Raw genomic sequence first — 14,339 nt, 5'->3', positions numbered from 1 at the left:
ACTCTGTGTGGATGGCTTTCACCTCCTGTAGACCCCCTATGGCAATGGAACGATAGGGGAAGAATTCTGCTAGGGGAGCCACACACAGATTTCTTCCCCCAGAGCCTGTTTCTGCAGGTTTGTCCCTGGCATGTGGGAGGATAACGGAGACTATTTTATTTGGGGAAACAGCAAGAAGAAGAGATCATGAGAATAAGGTCCCCATGTTGCACTGTGAGTAGCCCCACTGACTTTAATAGGACTGCTTAAAGGGCATAAAAGTTAAGCATGTGTGTAAGTCTTTGTAGGATGAGGGTGTAATGTAATACATAAAAGAGTCAGGCCCAGATCCACAAATTTATTTAGGCTTCTAACTTGAAGTAAGTGGAAGTAAGGACCCTTTGTGGATCTGAGCGTAGATAATCCATCATGTTCACAAAAAACCCTTCTTACGTTTTTTATATAAGACATTGCTCTGTCAGTCATCAAATGCTACCGAACTGTAGCAACAAAAAACAAAATTAAAACATTTATATTATTTAAAAACAACTTCTCTTGTGCTTTCAGCAAGATCTTACTGGACTCTCCAGTCCAACGATCATAGAGCTCCAGATGCAAGGGGGAAAAAAAGGTATTTTCAGTGTAAATTATATTTTAGAGATAAATGTGTCTTGTGCTGATTGAAGCAATCTTTGTAAATTATTAAAATGCTAAGTAATTTTCCAAAAGAACATACTCTTGAGTTTTATTATCTGTACACAGATTGTTAATATGTTTTAGCAGAAAAGCCCTAAGTCAAAACTGAGACTTTCTAGAAAATGTAGGGAAATTTACCTTCCAAGTGACATATATCATAATCTTCAATGCCTACTGGTCTGGAAGGAATTTGTCTGACTGGTTATACCGGGGATCGGAAACCTTTCAGAAATGCTGTACAGAGTCTTCATTTATTCACTCTAATTTATGGTTTCATGTGCCAGTATTACATTTTAACATTTTTAGAAGGTCTCTTTCTATAAGTCTACAATATATAACTAAACTATTGTTGTATGTAAAGTAAATAAGGTTTTTAAAATGTTTAAGAAGCTTCATTTAAAATTAATTAAAACGCAGATTCCCCCGGACTGGTGGCCAGGACCCAGGCAGTGTGAGTGCCAATGAAAATCAGCTCGTGTGCCACCTTTGGCACGTGTGCCATAGGTTGCCTATCCCTGGGTTATACATTCATTTCATTGTTCACATTTTGGTGGGTATGCAAGCAGCCAAACCTGGGCAAAACTTTCAGTATACTGTGAACAGAAGGTAAATTTTAGATTAATCACCAAGTTGTATCATTAAAATTACCTGCCTGTAATTACTGATTATTGTGTGAAGAGTTTAGCCCTAAGTTGTGCATAATGCTAGGAAGCAATGCTTGACGTCTGAAGAGAACAGAATGATCTGCTCTGCATAATCTATCCCCGTGTGTTTAAAAAAGAAAGAATGTAGTCCCCAACAGTGCAGCCTCTTCCATGAAGCATTACTAGCTCTTGCAATTTTATCATGAGTCTCATGATATTTGGTATTTTTGTAGATATCTGAGCTTCTGAGTCATGTGATCACATAAGACTCTCAGCTTTTATTTTTCAAAGAAAGGAAGTTTTTAGACCCCCTGGTTGCAAACAAATAGCTTCAACATGTGATCCTTAAAGGCACAAAAGCCAGAAGGCAAATAATAACAATCCAGCATTTTTTATCACAATATTAAAGCCAATCTTGTGATTTTTGGGGACCTCACTCATGACTTTTGTATGCAGGGGGCTGGTGCTATTGCACATGCTAATTTTAAACAGCTGAGCAGTAGACCCATTGAGTTTTAGGTGGGATAAAGTTAGACCTGTGTGTGTTTCCAGGACGAGGACCTGATAGCATAATTAAGAAGACACCCTTCTACACATTAACGCATGGGAACATTAAAATCCAGTCCTCTTTTTTAAATTTTTTGCAATACCTGTTTGTGGTTTGTTTGTTTTTTTAACGCAAAGATATTAACATTTTCCTGCAATGAATTTAAGGGTGACATTATTTTGCAGTCTTGTAGTTTTTATACATTGAGGTGGGGGGGGGGTTCAATTCCAATTCAACACGTTGTAACATGTTTTGATTTCTTCCACAAAGCAAAACATGAAACCCCGCTCTCCAGCAAGTGCATTGGAATCAATCCTGAGATGTCACGGCTCCTGTCACTTTTACTGTCGAGGACGAGCGCTGCCTGTAGAGCAGAAACTACAATCCCCACAATCCATTGTGCAGGGACTAGAGAAAAGGGGAGGAATGTGGTCTGCCGCATGGGTTCTGGGAATGGTAGTTCTATTGCTGCTTCCCCTTTTTCCTTCAGCTGAGGGCAGATTTCCAAGCACCTGCCCCTTTGAAGGGAGGCCGAACTACATTCTCCACCACTCTCTTCGGGAATGTCGCGATGCAGTTGCCTGATAACAAGCCAAACAGGAAGTGATGAGGGCCACATGGGAGAGATTTAAAGGTAAGGATGTGCTAGGCTTTGCTGGGGTTGGAGCTCATTTTGGTGGATTTCGTATTGTGGTTTCTGGCCAAGAGCCTGTGGCATTTCATTCAGTTTGGGCAATCATCTTATTTTGTTGGGGTGGGAAAATGCTTGCAAATGTAGCAGGTCGGACACCAGTGGACTGGGGGTGTCCCCTGCCTTGTGGTGGTGAACAGTAATAAAATAAGAGTTTGAGGGGAAAAGTCCACTCCCTATTGTGATGGCAAAGCTTGCTGTGATGTGTCAGGGATCGACCCCATGAACTCTTGCTGGATTTAAGCTTTTGTGGTTTTTTTTTAACCCTTTATTGCCACAACCATACAAACTAGAAACATCCAAATGTGAACTTGGAGTAAAGTGATGCAGTAGCATCTGCCTGTGTCTATTGATGGTTCCAGTGCTGTTACGGTCTCTGATAAGTTTGAGGAGTAGCCATGATAAATTGTCGGGGTTGTTCGATACTGCTGCAGTTCAGAATCCTGTGGGCAGCAGCGAAACTCCCGAGAAATGTCAGTTTTATGCTGATGCTGCTTGGGAAGGCTGAGCAGTAGCAGCAGAGGCAGTCAATGGAGAGAGGACAAGGGATGGTGTTGGGTGCTCAGTGACTGAGGCATGAACAGTTAATGAATGTTCCTGAAAGTGTTGGCCTTAGTCCTTTGACTAATTGGTGTCTAGGATGTTTTTCATGTTTTGATCATATTTATCAATTCATGCTGAAGGATCACAAATTGCTTTACACAAGGCATATGTGCAGTACCGCTGTAGTGCAGCCACCTCTGGGGTGAAGGACAGCAACCAGTGGGCACACAGAACTATGCAGAACAGTGGGGTTAAAAGGGAAAATTTGGCTAGGGTTACTGGGGCAAATCCCTACTCCTGTGGAAAAAATAGCATGGGATCATTAATGTTGCTGCAGAGAAGACAGGCCCTGATTATTAGTAAAGAATACGCAGATAGATAGTCCTTAGTTCTACCAAGATCAAAATATCCCCCTTTAAAACTCTGTGATAAAGCAGCTTCATGCTTAATCTCCAGAGAGGTGCCAAATACTGGAGGGGCCTTGGCAATGAATTTCTTTCCTGCTCCAAGAATTGGTGCCTCTAGATCATTGAGGCACATGTGGGTGGGACTTGTATACTTGACACAGTTACCAAAGATGTCTTCTGAGAAAGCAGAAGGCACAAAGCTTCAGGACCATCACCACTCATGAACTTTGAATTAATGCAACATGAATAAAAGAACCAACACCAGCCTCTGCCCCAGCAAAACTCTGACAGACCAAAAAAGGGGGACAAATGGCTGAGGTGTCAATAGAAAATGATGAGATTCAATTAATTCCCTGTGTGTAAAGTAATCCATGATCTGAAAAGAAGCCAAGCCAATGCTTAGAATTTGTGAGGTACTTCTCATGTTCAGAGTCCTTTATACACATCATAGACTTGACATTTCTGGTGTCTTAAATTATTTTCTGTATTAAACAGCATAGTAGCATAAGGTTGGCGTGGGAAGTAGGTACGATTGAGTCTTAAGTACCTCATATACATTTAAGAAATATTGCCAAGGTAAGCAACACTAATAATAAAATATGTGGGTAATGTTTGTCTACAAAGTCACAGTGTTTTGGGTGTTTCACTGCTTGTGCATTGTCAAACACCCTGTATGCCAATTCAATCTACCCAATCAAAGGTAGTTTTAAGGCTAAAGCCTTTCAATTCCTGAAGCTCTGCTATGCTCAGTAGGTTACACACCAAAATAAGATAGCCAGGCAGCCAGAGCATCAGTTTGATGCTTACTTTGCTGAGTCCCTTTACCCTCATTATTGTACCCTTTTTAAGGTGCCAGGAAAAAGCTATTCACGCTTGTAAGGCTTTTGTGTGTGTCACATTGATTTAAAACAAGCTCTTTTCCTGGAAAAAAATGGATAGCTTGGATGTGAACAAGTTTTCACCTGGGAGTATTACATTTCACTACATGCCCTTCAGACAAACTTGGAGCCTGATCCTATGGTTCTCACTCAGGTAAAACTGGAACCAGTGAGAACCTTACTTGAGTAAGGAGAGCAGGCTCTAACTCTTAAGCTTTGTCTACACTTAAAAAAACCCAAAACACCTGTTGCTGAACTGGGGCAAAACATGGCTTAATTGGGTGTGTAGATCAGGACAAACCATGTTCAGCTGTACCTGTGGTTGACTCCTATTATCTACAATGGCTAGGTCTCCTACTGCAGCAGAGAAGGCTTAAAATTAGTGGCAATCCAGTCTTCTCTAGGTCCTCTCCCCATCACCTCATTATTAAGCAATTCCTGAACTTTTGAAATGACACAGGTTTTCTATTACCCTGTGTCTCAAAATACTTGTCTGCAAAGGCAGCTGTATGTTTTTGTCAGTGCATGTAAAAATCATAAAAAGTGTATAACCTTATTATGTAAGCCCATATTGGGTTGCTCTTACTACCTAGAGAAATGTCCCACTGTCACAGTTCAATTGATAATATATTAGCTTGCTTGTCTTTCATTTGCCAAATGGATTGGAGCCTGCTTGTCATTAACATGCTTTAGCAACTACAGTAATTGGTTAACAAAGCTGTGTTCAGAAGCCTGGGTGGGGGTGGTTAGTAGCTAGAGACCAGGCCTGATATGCAAGAGGATCAATATGTTTGCTGTGGCTGGTGAGTTGATTTCATTGTGTGTATCTGCTTAAATTAATTTTTTTAATGCAACTTGAGTTACTTTTTTTAAGCTTGAACTATATCCAAATAGCTAATTCTTATTATAAAAGGAGAGGATAAAGGATAACTTCTTGCCTTCTATTGATCATGGAAATACAAGCCCTCTTACTCAACCCTCCCCGCAAAAAAGCATGTGTTTAAAATTAAGCACAAATGCATACACTAGGTAAATTTCAACCACGGTTTATGTCCTGATTGTAATGTAATGTAAGAGACGTTTCTCTCTGAACCCTTTCCTTCCCTTCTTTCAAATGGTCCGTTTAGAGACTTTGCTCAGTGTAACCCTCCCAGGAAAGAGTAATGTATACATCTGTATGTTGGAAGTGTAGAGAGATGTATTATTCATACCTTGTCAATGTATATACTGGAAACCAAGCTGAATTTATAGTTCTTTTCCCTTTCCGCTAGTGCTGCTATAGTTAACTGTCTCAGTATTTCCATTATAAACCCATGTTTTTGGAGGTGTATAACTGTCTTTAAAACAAAGAGTTCATTAATCTTGTACCATGACAGAGAACATACAGTGTTGCATTTAGAAAACAGCTGTAACTGCCTATGAAGGGGAGTAATTTCAGTGTACACACATGCTCTAGGAAAATTAACTAGAGTTTTACATATTAAGGGGACAATAGTATTTTACACTTGAAATGATGCTCCTCTGTCAGAGATCTGAAAGAACATTACAAAGGTGGGTGGTGGTATTTTTCCCCCATTTTACAGATGACCGAGCTAAGGCACAAATAGGTGACAAAATATCTTTAAAAATCTGGGCCAGAGATATTAAATAATTAGCCTTGGATTGACCAGGAAAGTGGTGGCAGTTAGGAATAGAGCTCGGCGCAAACTACACTTGCAGTCGTTTGCTGTAGCCATTAGACACATTGGCACCCCAAGAACTATTCACCATTAATTCAGCTAAATCTTAACTGGGGCAGAAGAGCCTAGTGTTTTGTTAGCAATAATTGATGCGGCAGAGCTGAAAGAGACCGGCTTTATTAAACATACCACGAGACTGGTGTTCTATTCTCTAGTTCTGCTCTCTCTCTCTATGTGGATGCAGCCCCTCTGGTTACACTCCTGAGCCTCAGGTCTCTCACTAATATATGCCCCTTCTGAAACCTGTCTTTCTCTGGTTCCACTCCTCTTATTACAGCTGGAAGCTCCTTTGTCACTAATGTTTCTTTTCCACTTTTCTTTACCTTTGATTATATTCATATGTAAATAAAAAAAACATAGTTAAATCCCTGACTCGGGCTGGCCAGAAGAGGGTCTCCAGCAGGGTTCTCAATAGTGAAATCTGTGCAAAGAGTCACCACCAATAAACAGTACTCTTCTAAGCAACTAGGGAAGCTGGTAGGGTGGAGTCCACCAAAGGATTTAGGTGTTGCAGTGCTGAGCATCACGGTGCCTAACTTTCAAGCATCTAGAAAATCACAGGGGTAAGGCTGCTTTCCAAAAAGCTGAGTGAAACACCTCGGGTCCCTGTACAATGAATGGGAAGAGAGAGCAGTCTACAAATGTGATCCACAAAAGCCAGCATGTTAAGTGGCTCACAGTCTCAGCTAGCCAATGGGAGATGCTGACCAGAGGGGTGTGCCGGAAACCCTTCCCCTCTGTCTGGTGCCTAAGTCTGGGCTCCTGGAAGGTGCCTATTTCTGCTAGCAATCCATGAATGGGAACCCACTGCCTGGAGTCAGGTGGCTTATGCACCTAAGGAGTGAGTTAAGTACCTGCCTAGCTCCACACAGAACATCAGGAGGAGCAGGTGGTGGTGCCTTCCTTTTTAATTTTTTATCCCAGAGGTTAGAGAACTCACGGGGGATGTAGGAGACCTTGGTTAAATTGGGAGGGGGGGGTTGAATCTGTGTCTCCCACATCCCAGTGAGTGCTCTAACCTCTGGGATAAAAGTTATAAGATGGGTAGCAACACTATGACCATCACCATGTCCTCCTCTTGCATTCTGACTAGGACCCGATCTGGTAGGAAGCTTCTAAGCATGTCTACCACATTGGGTCCTGCATGTGACTTAGGTGGCCGAACGTTTGTCTTTCCTGATTTGTGATTTACTCTGGGGCGTAAGTGGGAGATAGGCATGCGGTTTGCCTGGAGGGAGGTAGCGGCGTGCATGCCCAGAGGCAGAAATAAAGGGCCTATTGAACTTTTATTCTGAATACTTAGGTTCTGAGTGTAGGCACCTGCAAGGTTTGGCGGGAGTTTTGTGGATTGCAGCGGAGCCAAAACTGATAATAAGTACTTAAGTCTTGGGGTCTGAGTGCCTAAGTGCTTTCATGGATCCCATCCCTAAGGGCTACTGCACCAGGAGGAGGGGTGACTTCTATTTGCTGGGAGGCAGGATTAGTTAGGACTCTCTGGGCATGTCCACAATGGAGCCGGAAGGTGTGATTTCCAGCTCAAGTAGATGTACCTGTGCTAGTTCTGATGGCGCTAATGAACTAAAAATAGAAGTGGAGCCCTGGTGGTGGGAGTGGCTAGCCCTTCCAAGTATGATTCTGTCTGACACGTTAGGTAGGTACTCAGTGGCTAGCCCCTCCTGCGGCTCATACTGTGGTTGCTAAGCTGCTACATTTAGTGCACTACTTCGATCAGAGCTAGTGTGGGTATGTCTCCTCAAGCTGGAAATTACTCCTCCAGCTCCAGTGTAGACGTACTCACAGACTGCATCTTCACTGGCCCCTGCTTCTCCCAGTTGCCAGGATTCTTCTCTCCCCTGACCCCGTCCTGTGCCCTGCATCCCCAGATGGAGAAGCTCCAGAACAAATTATCTAATGCTGCAGCAAAAATAGATCAAAAAGAGCTTTAACGTTAAAGACCTATTCAAACTTATTCCACACTTGGGTCTTGATCCCTCAGCAGGGTCTGTTCAGATGACCCCCGCCTACAGCCCCACTGATTTCAACAGATGGGGGGGTTTTGTGCAGGCATGGAGGTTCTTTCATGTGAATCCAGTTACTACCTTAGCAGCGTTTGGGGGTGGGGAGCACAAGGAAGTGACAATGTTTTGAGTAAAAATGAAAACTTTAAAGTGTAAAGTGAGGAAGGAAAAGCAATTAAAAGCTGAGGCACATTGGCAACTATTTCTCCAAGATGGCTGCCGGAGCTGCTGCCATCTGGATACTGGAGCTATCTTATTGCTGGAGTCAGTCATTTGATCCTGTGAGTATCAAACAGGAAAGGCTTAGAGGAAGGGGCACAGTAAAAAGATGCTTTTAAAGGGTATAATAAAACCTGCAGATTGAAGTCTTGGTTTAGTGGGAAAACTGTTTCTCTTTTCTTGGAAATGTGATCTGAGGTGGGCAAAAATGGTCTCGTTCTCTGACAGCCACTATTAAGAATGGCCATACTGGGTCAGACCAAAGGTCCATCTACCCCAGTATCCTGTTGGCAAACAGTGCCAATACTAGGTGCTTCAGAGGGAATAAAGAGAACAGGTAATCTGTCGCCCATTCCCAGTTTCTGGCAAACAGAGGCTAGGGACACCATCCCTGCTTATGTTCTGACATTGTGAATAAGGCCCACAAATTCATGCCATTTTGCATAAAAATCATGAGATTTTGCAAAAATCGTTAATTTCAAAAGATCTAATTTGGTTTTGGAGCCTGTAGTGCTCACAGCTTACAAGCTTTTCTCTGATGCTGTGAGGGCTAGAAATTTACCCCTCCCTCCTTTTTAATGGAAGTGAGATTCTCACATAATTACATGACTCCAGGAGCTAGGGCTTTAGAAAAAACCCAGCAGATATCACAAGACTCACCATAAAAACCTGAGAGTTGGAAATGCTGCATTAACTACTGTGTAATTTACATTTTTTCCCTCTCTTTGGCATGCTCCCTCACCCCAAATCTCTTACTCATGCACATTGCCTCTGAATTGGTCTACTTAGAATGAGTGCAAGGGAGCTGAAGGGAGTTCTATTTTGGTGTAGCTGGCATGCCAAGGAGCCAAAAAAAATGGACTAGAGCAAGAAAAGTATGTCGAATAAGCTAAAGTAGACCACCCCTACTTTATTTGACATCTTCTGCTCTTCCCTGTTTAAGCTATCACAACTGAGACTCCATTACATACTGGTAAGCGGGTTTCCATAGGCCTCAGGGAGTCTTAAATCCCACCCAGCCAACCCTTAATGCTTAACTTTATGCTCATGACATATATGAGGTGCATCAAGTTAAGCACAGGTATAAGTGTGGCAGGACTGGGGCCTAAGTGAACGTAAGGGCATCCCAATTTATGGTACACCTCTACCTTGATATAACGGTGTCCTTGGGAGCCAAAAAATCTTACCGTGTTATAGGTGAAACCGTGTTATATTGAACATGCTTTGATCCACCGGAGTGCGCCCCCCCTTACCCCCCGGAGCACTGCTTTACCGCACTATATCCAAATTCGTGTTATATCGGGTGGCGTTATAGCGAGGTAGCGGTGTACTTTTATGCGTCGCCTCTGACTTTGTCCCAATGTATGAAAGAATTTATTCCCCATCCCCTTCTTATGGCAACTGTATCCATTCTAATACAGAATGTGGTGACTATTCTGCATTGTATATGCATGTCTAAAAGCTTGTGATGTCTACACATTGCACTCATTGCTTTTGAAGTATATACTGTGTGGGAGATTTTCAAAAGGCACAAATAGCAGTTAAGTGCCTAATTTCCCTTGATTTCTGTGGGGAGTTAGGCCCCTATCTGCTACTTTGTGCCTTTGAAAATTTCCCCATATCTTTTATTCACCAGTAGAACTTTTAAATGCAATAAGGAGTTACTTTTGCGGCCTCATATAGACTCTAACAGACTATTGTTAAAAAGGCTTAAAAAAGAACAGTAATTGACAGCTTCCTGATTACACCTTACAGTTGAATGTAATCTTTTTGCAGTAGCATTTCCTTTAAACATATACATGTGGGATAATAGCATAACAGCATACCACTGTGGTTTATATGCTTCTTGATCTTTAAAAAGTTCCTGCAACAATAGTATTAGACCAATGACTTTTTTAGATGCTTTCCCTGTTGGTCTTTTCTCTGCCAATCCACTCACCCATTTTAGCATGTGCTGGTTGGATGGAAGTTCTAGAGTTGTCATTCCCCCTCTTTGGCTTGTGAATGGCTACATAATGCAAACCTGCTGCTAATCATACATTCTTTCTCCCCTTCACTTAGGGTGACCAGATGTCCCTATTTTATAGGGACAGTCCCAATATTTGGGGCTTTTTCTTCCATAGGCGCCTATTACCCCCTGTCCCGATTTTTCACACTTGCTGTCTGGTCACCCTACCTTCACTCATGCTTTACCTACAGTTGTGGCTGTTAGAATCACTGGGGTTGGACAATCTGGCCTGTGCTCTTTCTTGGGCCCAGTTCTGTAACCCCTTATTTACACTGAATAATATTATTCATGTGAGCAGTCCCATTTATATCAATGGAACTTCTTGTGTGAGTATGTACTACATGAAGTAAGGAAGGGTGACAGAACTGGGCCAAAGTATGGGTCCTTCTACTCATCAAAGGCTCCAGACTCCCTGTTCTCTTTTCATTCTGTGTTTTGTAGAGTTTTATAGGCTACTGGGGTTTTTTGCAGGTGTGTTTTGCTGTTTCCAGGTACTTTGTAATTGCACTTTTATTTCCCAAGTATTAATAACTTTCTGATTTCCCTAGGCCTGGGTGATTCAGCCCATTTCCAGGATGTCGGTGTCAGGCTGCATGTGGCCAGTACCTGCAATCTCTTGCTCTTTTCAATGGGCTAATAAGCAATTGTGTTCTGCAATTCAAGGTCTGATCAGTTTTTTTTCCCACAAGCAGAAACTGGTTACAGATGACTGCACACTGTGATGCTAACATAAACTTCCTTCTATCCGTGACCTGTGACAAGCTGTTCTAATCCGATTTTCCTCATCTGTTCCTCTTGCCTTGCCCTGCCCCTTTTATTTGCTCCTGTGACTCCTTTAGTTGAGGCACATGGAATTGTTTTTGTTGGGGCACTGTGAACTGCTTAAGAGTTTGGATTTCTATTGCTGGCAAACTCGAAAAACACAAGTACTTTGTCTGTGGAATAGCGATCATTGGTTAATTCTCTCAGAACCCACTGTCCTACATTTAAGTAGGCTGCCTGCAGTTGCTCTCTAATAGAGTCCCTTCTGTTTGATACAGGGGAAGACTGTCAGTTTTTTAATCATAGTCTAGAGAGTTAAGGGAGGGATTCTGTAACTATAAATACAAGATGGGTCTCTAAGTATTGCTAATCATTTGGAAAAAACAGCATCTAGGGCATTATAACTACCTGGTCATTGGCTGCAGAATTGTTGGACAACCAGTCTGAGATGTCTTGGACTTAGGGCCAGCCTTACTCATGTACCTTAAGCCTGGATCCACAAATGTACTTAGGCACCTAAAACTGGGGTTTAAGCACCTAAGTCCCATTCCTGGTCTCCACTGCGATCCACAAAACCCCCATTTAGCTGCTGTTGAACACTGTAGGTGCCTAAACTCACTTGGTGCCTAAGTTTTCAGGATGAAAGTTTCCTAAGTGTCTATGTTTCTGGCTCTGGGCACACACGCTGCAGCCTCCCTCTAGCTGCCTGGAAGCCTAAGTCATAGAGTGATCGGTGAAGTGGGGGAAAATAAATGGGAGCGTGCCTGTCAAGCCTGATCCAGTAGACATGCTTGGGGGTCACCAACCGGCTGAGATCCTATTCAGAATCTGGCCTCAGGAGGAGGTAGTGATGGTACTGCCCACCTTATAACTTTTAGCTCAGTGGTTAGTCCACTCACCTGGGATTTGGGAGACCCAGATTCAATCCCCCCCCTTTGCCTAAGAGGGAGAGGATTTGAATGGAGTCTACCACACCTCTCAGAAGAGTGCTGTAATCACTGAGCTGGGGAATAGTTTGTACTCATCCAGTCTCACCCGTTGAAGCTGTTCCATGGTGTATAAATTAAGAGTCACTGCAGAAAGGGATATGGATCCTGGGTCATCTTCCAGGCTATAGAGTCAGTCATTCTCTTTTTCTCTGGCCTGGTGAGTCTTTAAGTAATTATCCAAAGGGGAACAGCTTCAATAGGAAAGAGTGGTTGAGTACAAAAGAATAGTGCAAGCATGTAGGGACAAAATCAGAAAACCTAGGGCACAAAAATGAGTTAAACCTAGCAAGGGACTTAAAAAGCCATAAGAAGAGATTCTGTAAATACACTAGGAGCAAGAGAAAGACAAAGGAAAAGTGTACGTCCACTACCTATTAGCTCTCTGGCCCTGCTAACACATGACATCAAGAAGTGAGGCGTTGAATGCTTATTTTGTTTCAGTCTTTACTAAAAAGGTTAATTGTGAACAGATACTGAACACCATATTAACATCAAGGAGGGAAGAAATGCAAGCCAGAACAGGGAAAGAACAGGGTAAAAAATATTTAGATAGGTTAGATGTATTCCAGTTGGCAGGGCCTGATGAAATTAATCCTAGGGTACTTGAGGAACTAGCTGAAGCAATCTCAGAACTGTTAGCGATCATCTTTGAGAACTCATGGAGGACGGGTGAGGTCCCAGAGGACTGGAGAAGGGCAAATATAGCACCTACATTTAAAAAGGGGAACAAAGAGGACCCAGATCATTATAGACCAGTTAACCTGATTCAGTACTGGAACAAATTATTAAACAATCAATCTGTAAACATTTGGAGGACAATAGGGTTAAAAGTAAAAGCCAACATGGATTTGTCAGGAACAAATCATGCCAAACCAGCTTAATTTCCTTCTTTGACAGGGTTATTAGCCTAGGGGATAGAGAAGGAGCAGTAGATGTGATGTGATGTATCTTATTTTAGTAAGGCTTTTGACACAGTCCCACATGATATTCTCATAAACAAACTAGGGAAGTGTGGTCTTCATGAAATTACTGTAAGGTGGGTATTCAACTGATTGAAAAACCATAATCAAATAGTAGATATGGTTTGAAGTTGAACTGGGAGGACATAACTAGTGGGGTCCTGCAGAGATTTGTCTTGGGTACAGTACTAGCCAATATTTTTATTATTGATTTGGATAATAGAGTAGAGAGTGTGATTATAAAATTTGTGGATGACACCAAGCAGGGAGGGTTGCAAGCCCTTTGGAGGAATGGATTATCATTCAAAATGACTGACAAATGGGAGATTGCACTTGTCTTTGTTGAATTTCATGTTGTTGATTTCAAACCAAAGTACAACACTTAGTAAGGAAAAATCCAATGCACAACAGTAAAATGGGGAAATAACTGGCTATGTGGTAGTACTGCTGAAAAGGATCTGGGGGTTATAGTGGATCACAAATTGAATACGTCATCAATGTGATATAGTTGCAAAAAAGGCTAATAAAATTCTGGAGTATAGTAACTGGAGTGCTGTATGTAATACACAGGAGGTAACTGTCCTGTTCTACTTGGCACTGGTGAGACTTCAGCTGGAGTTCTGTATCCAGTTCTGAGCTCCACACTTCAGGAAAGAGATGGACAAATTGGAGAGAGTTCAGAGGAGAGTAACAAAAATTATTAGAAAACTGACCTGCGATGAAAGGTTAAAAATGGGCATGTTTAGTCATGAGAAAAGAAGACTGAGGGGGACCTGATAGCCCTCTATATATTTGAAAACTGTTGTTATAAAGAAGACAGCGATCAATTGTCTCCAAGTCCAGTGAAGATAGGACAAGAATTAATGGGCTTAATTTGCAGCAAGGGAAATTTAGGAAAACTTTTCAACAAAAGGGTAGCTAAGATCTGGAATAGGCTCCCAAGAGAGATTGTGGAGTCCCTGTTGGGGGTTTTTAAGAACAGGTTACACAAATACCTGTCAGGGATGGTCTACGTTTACTTGGTCCTGCCTCACCATAGGGGCCTGGACTGGATGACCTCTGTGACAGATATCCAATCACATGCAATGTCTTTGGGGATGAATGGTTTATATATGATGGTGTTCTTTTTCATGGGGAAGGGATGTTACAACACAAATTAATACATCAGTTCAATTAATTCAAAGTCTTATCACAGTCTTGTTGCAAAGGCAAACTTTTATCCTAATTCTATATTAGTCTGGGCAGGTGATTTTTGGAATC

General features: G+C 42.1%; 1 protein-coding gene across 5 annotated transcripts in view; it reads left to right on the top strand.

Moving 5' to 3' along the window:
- The first annotated feature begins 2,362 nt into the window (after nt 1–2,362).
- The window catches only part of TBXAS1 (thromboxane A synthase 1), a 329,156-nt gene continuing 317,179 nt past the window's right edge, over nt 2,363–14,339 (top strand). The window contains exon 1 of one of the 5 annotated variants that reach the window (XM_044988623.1): nt 2,363–2,500. Coding sequence is in view for 1 of the 5 variants with exons in the window: in XM_044988647.1 (XP_044844582.1) it covers nt 5,157–5,188 (32 nt within the window). In the remaining 4 variants the exon portion in view is untranslated. Of the gene's footprint in view, nt 2,501–5,082; nt 5,189–14,339 lie in introns of those variants that run through there. The other 4 variants (XM_044988655.1, XM_044988639.1, XM_044988630.1 and 1 more) reach the window with 4 other exon arrangements.

Source organism: Mauremys mutica, chromosome 1 (assembly GCF_020497125.1).
Source record: "Mauremys mutica isolate MM-2020 ecotype Southern chromosome 1, ASM2049712v1, whole genome shotgun sequence".
Lineage (NCBI taxonomy): Eukaryota > Metazoa > Chordata > Testudines > Geoemydidae > Mauremys > Mauremys mutica.
This window is presented reverse-complemented; position numbering and strand designations above follow the sequence as displayed.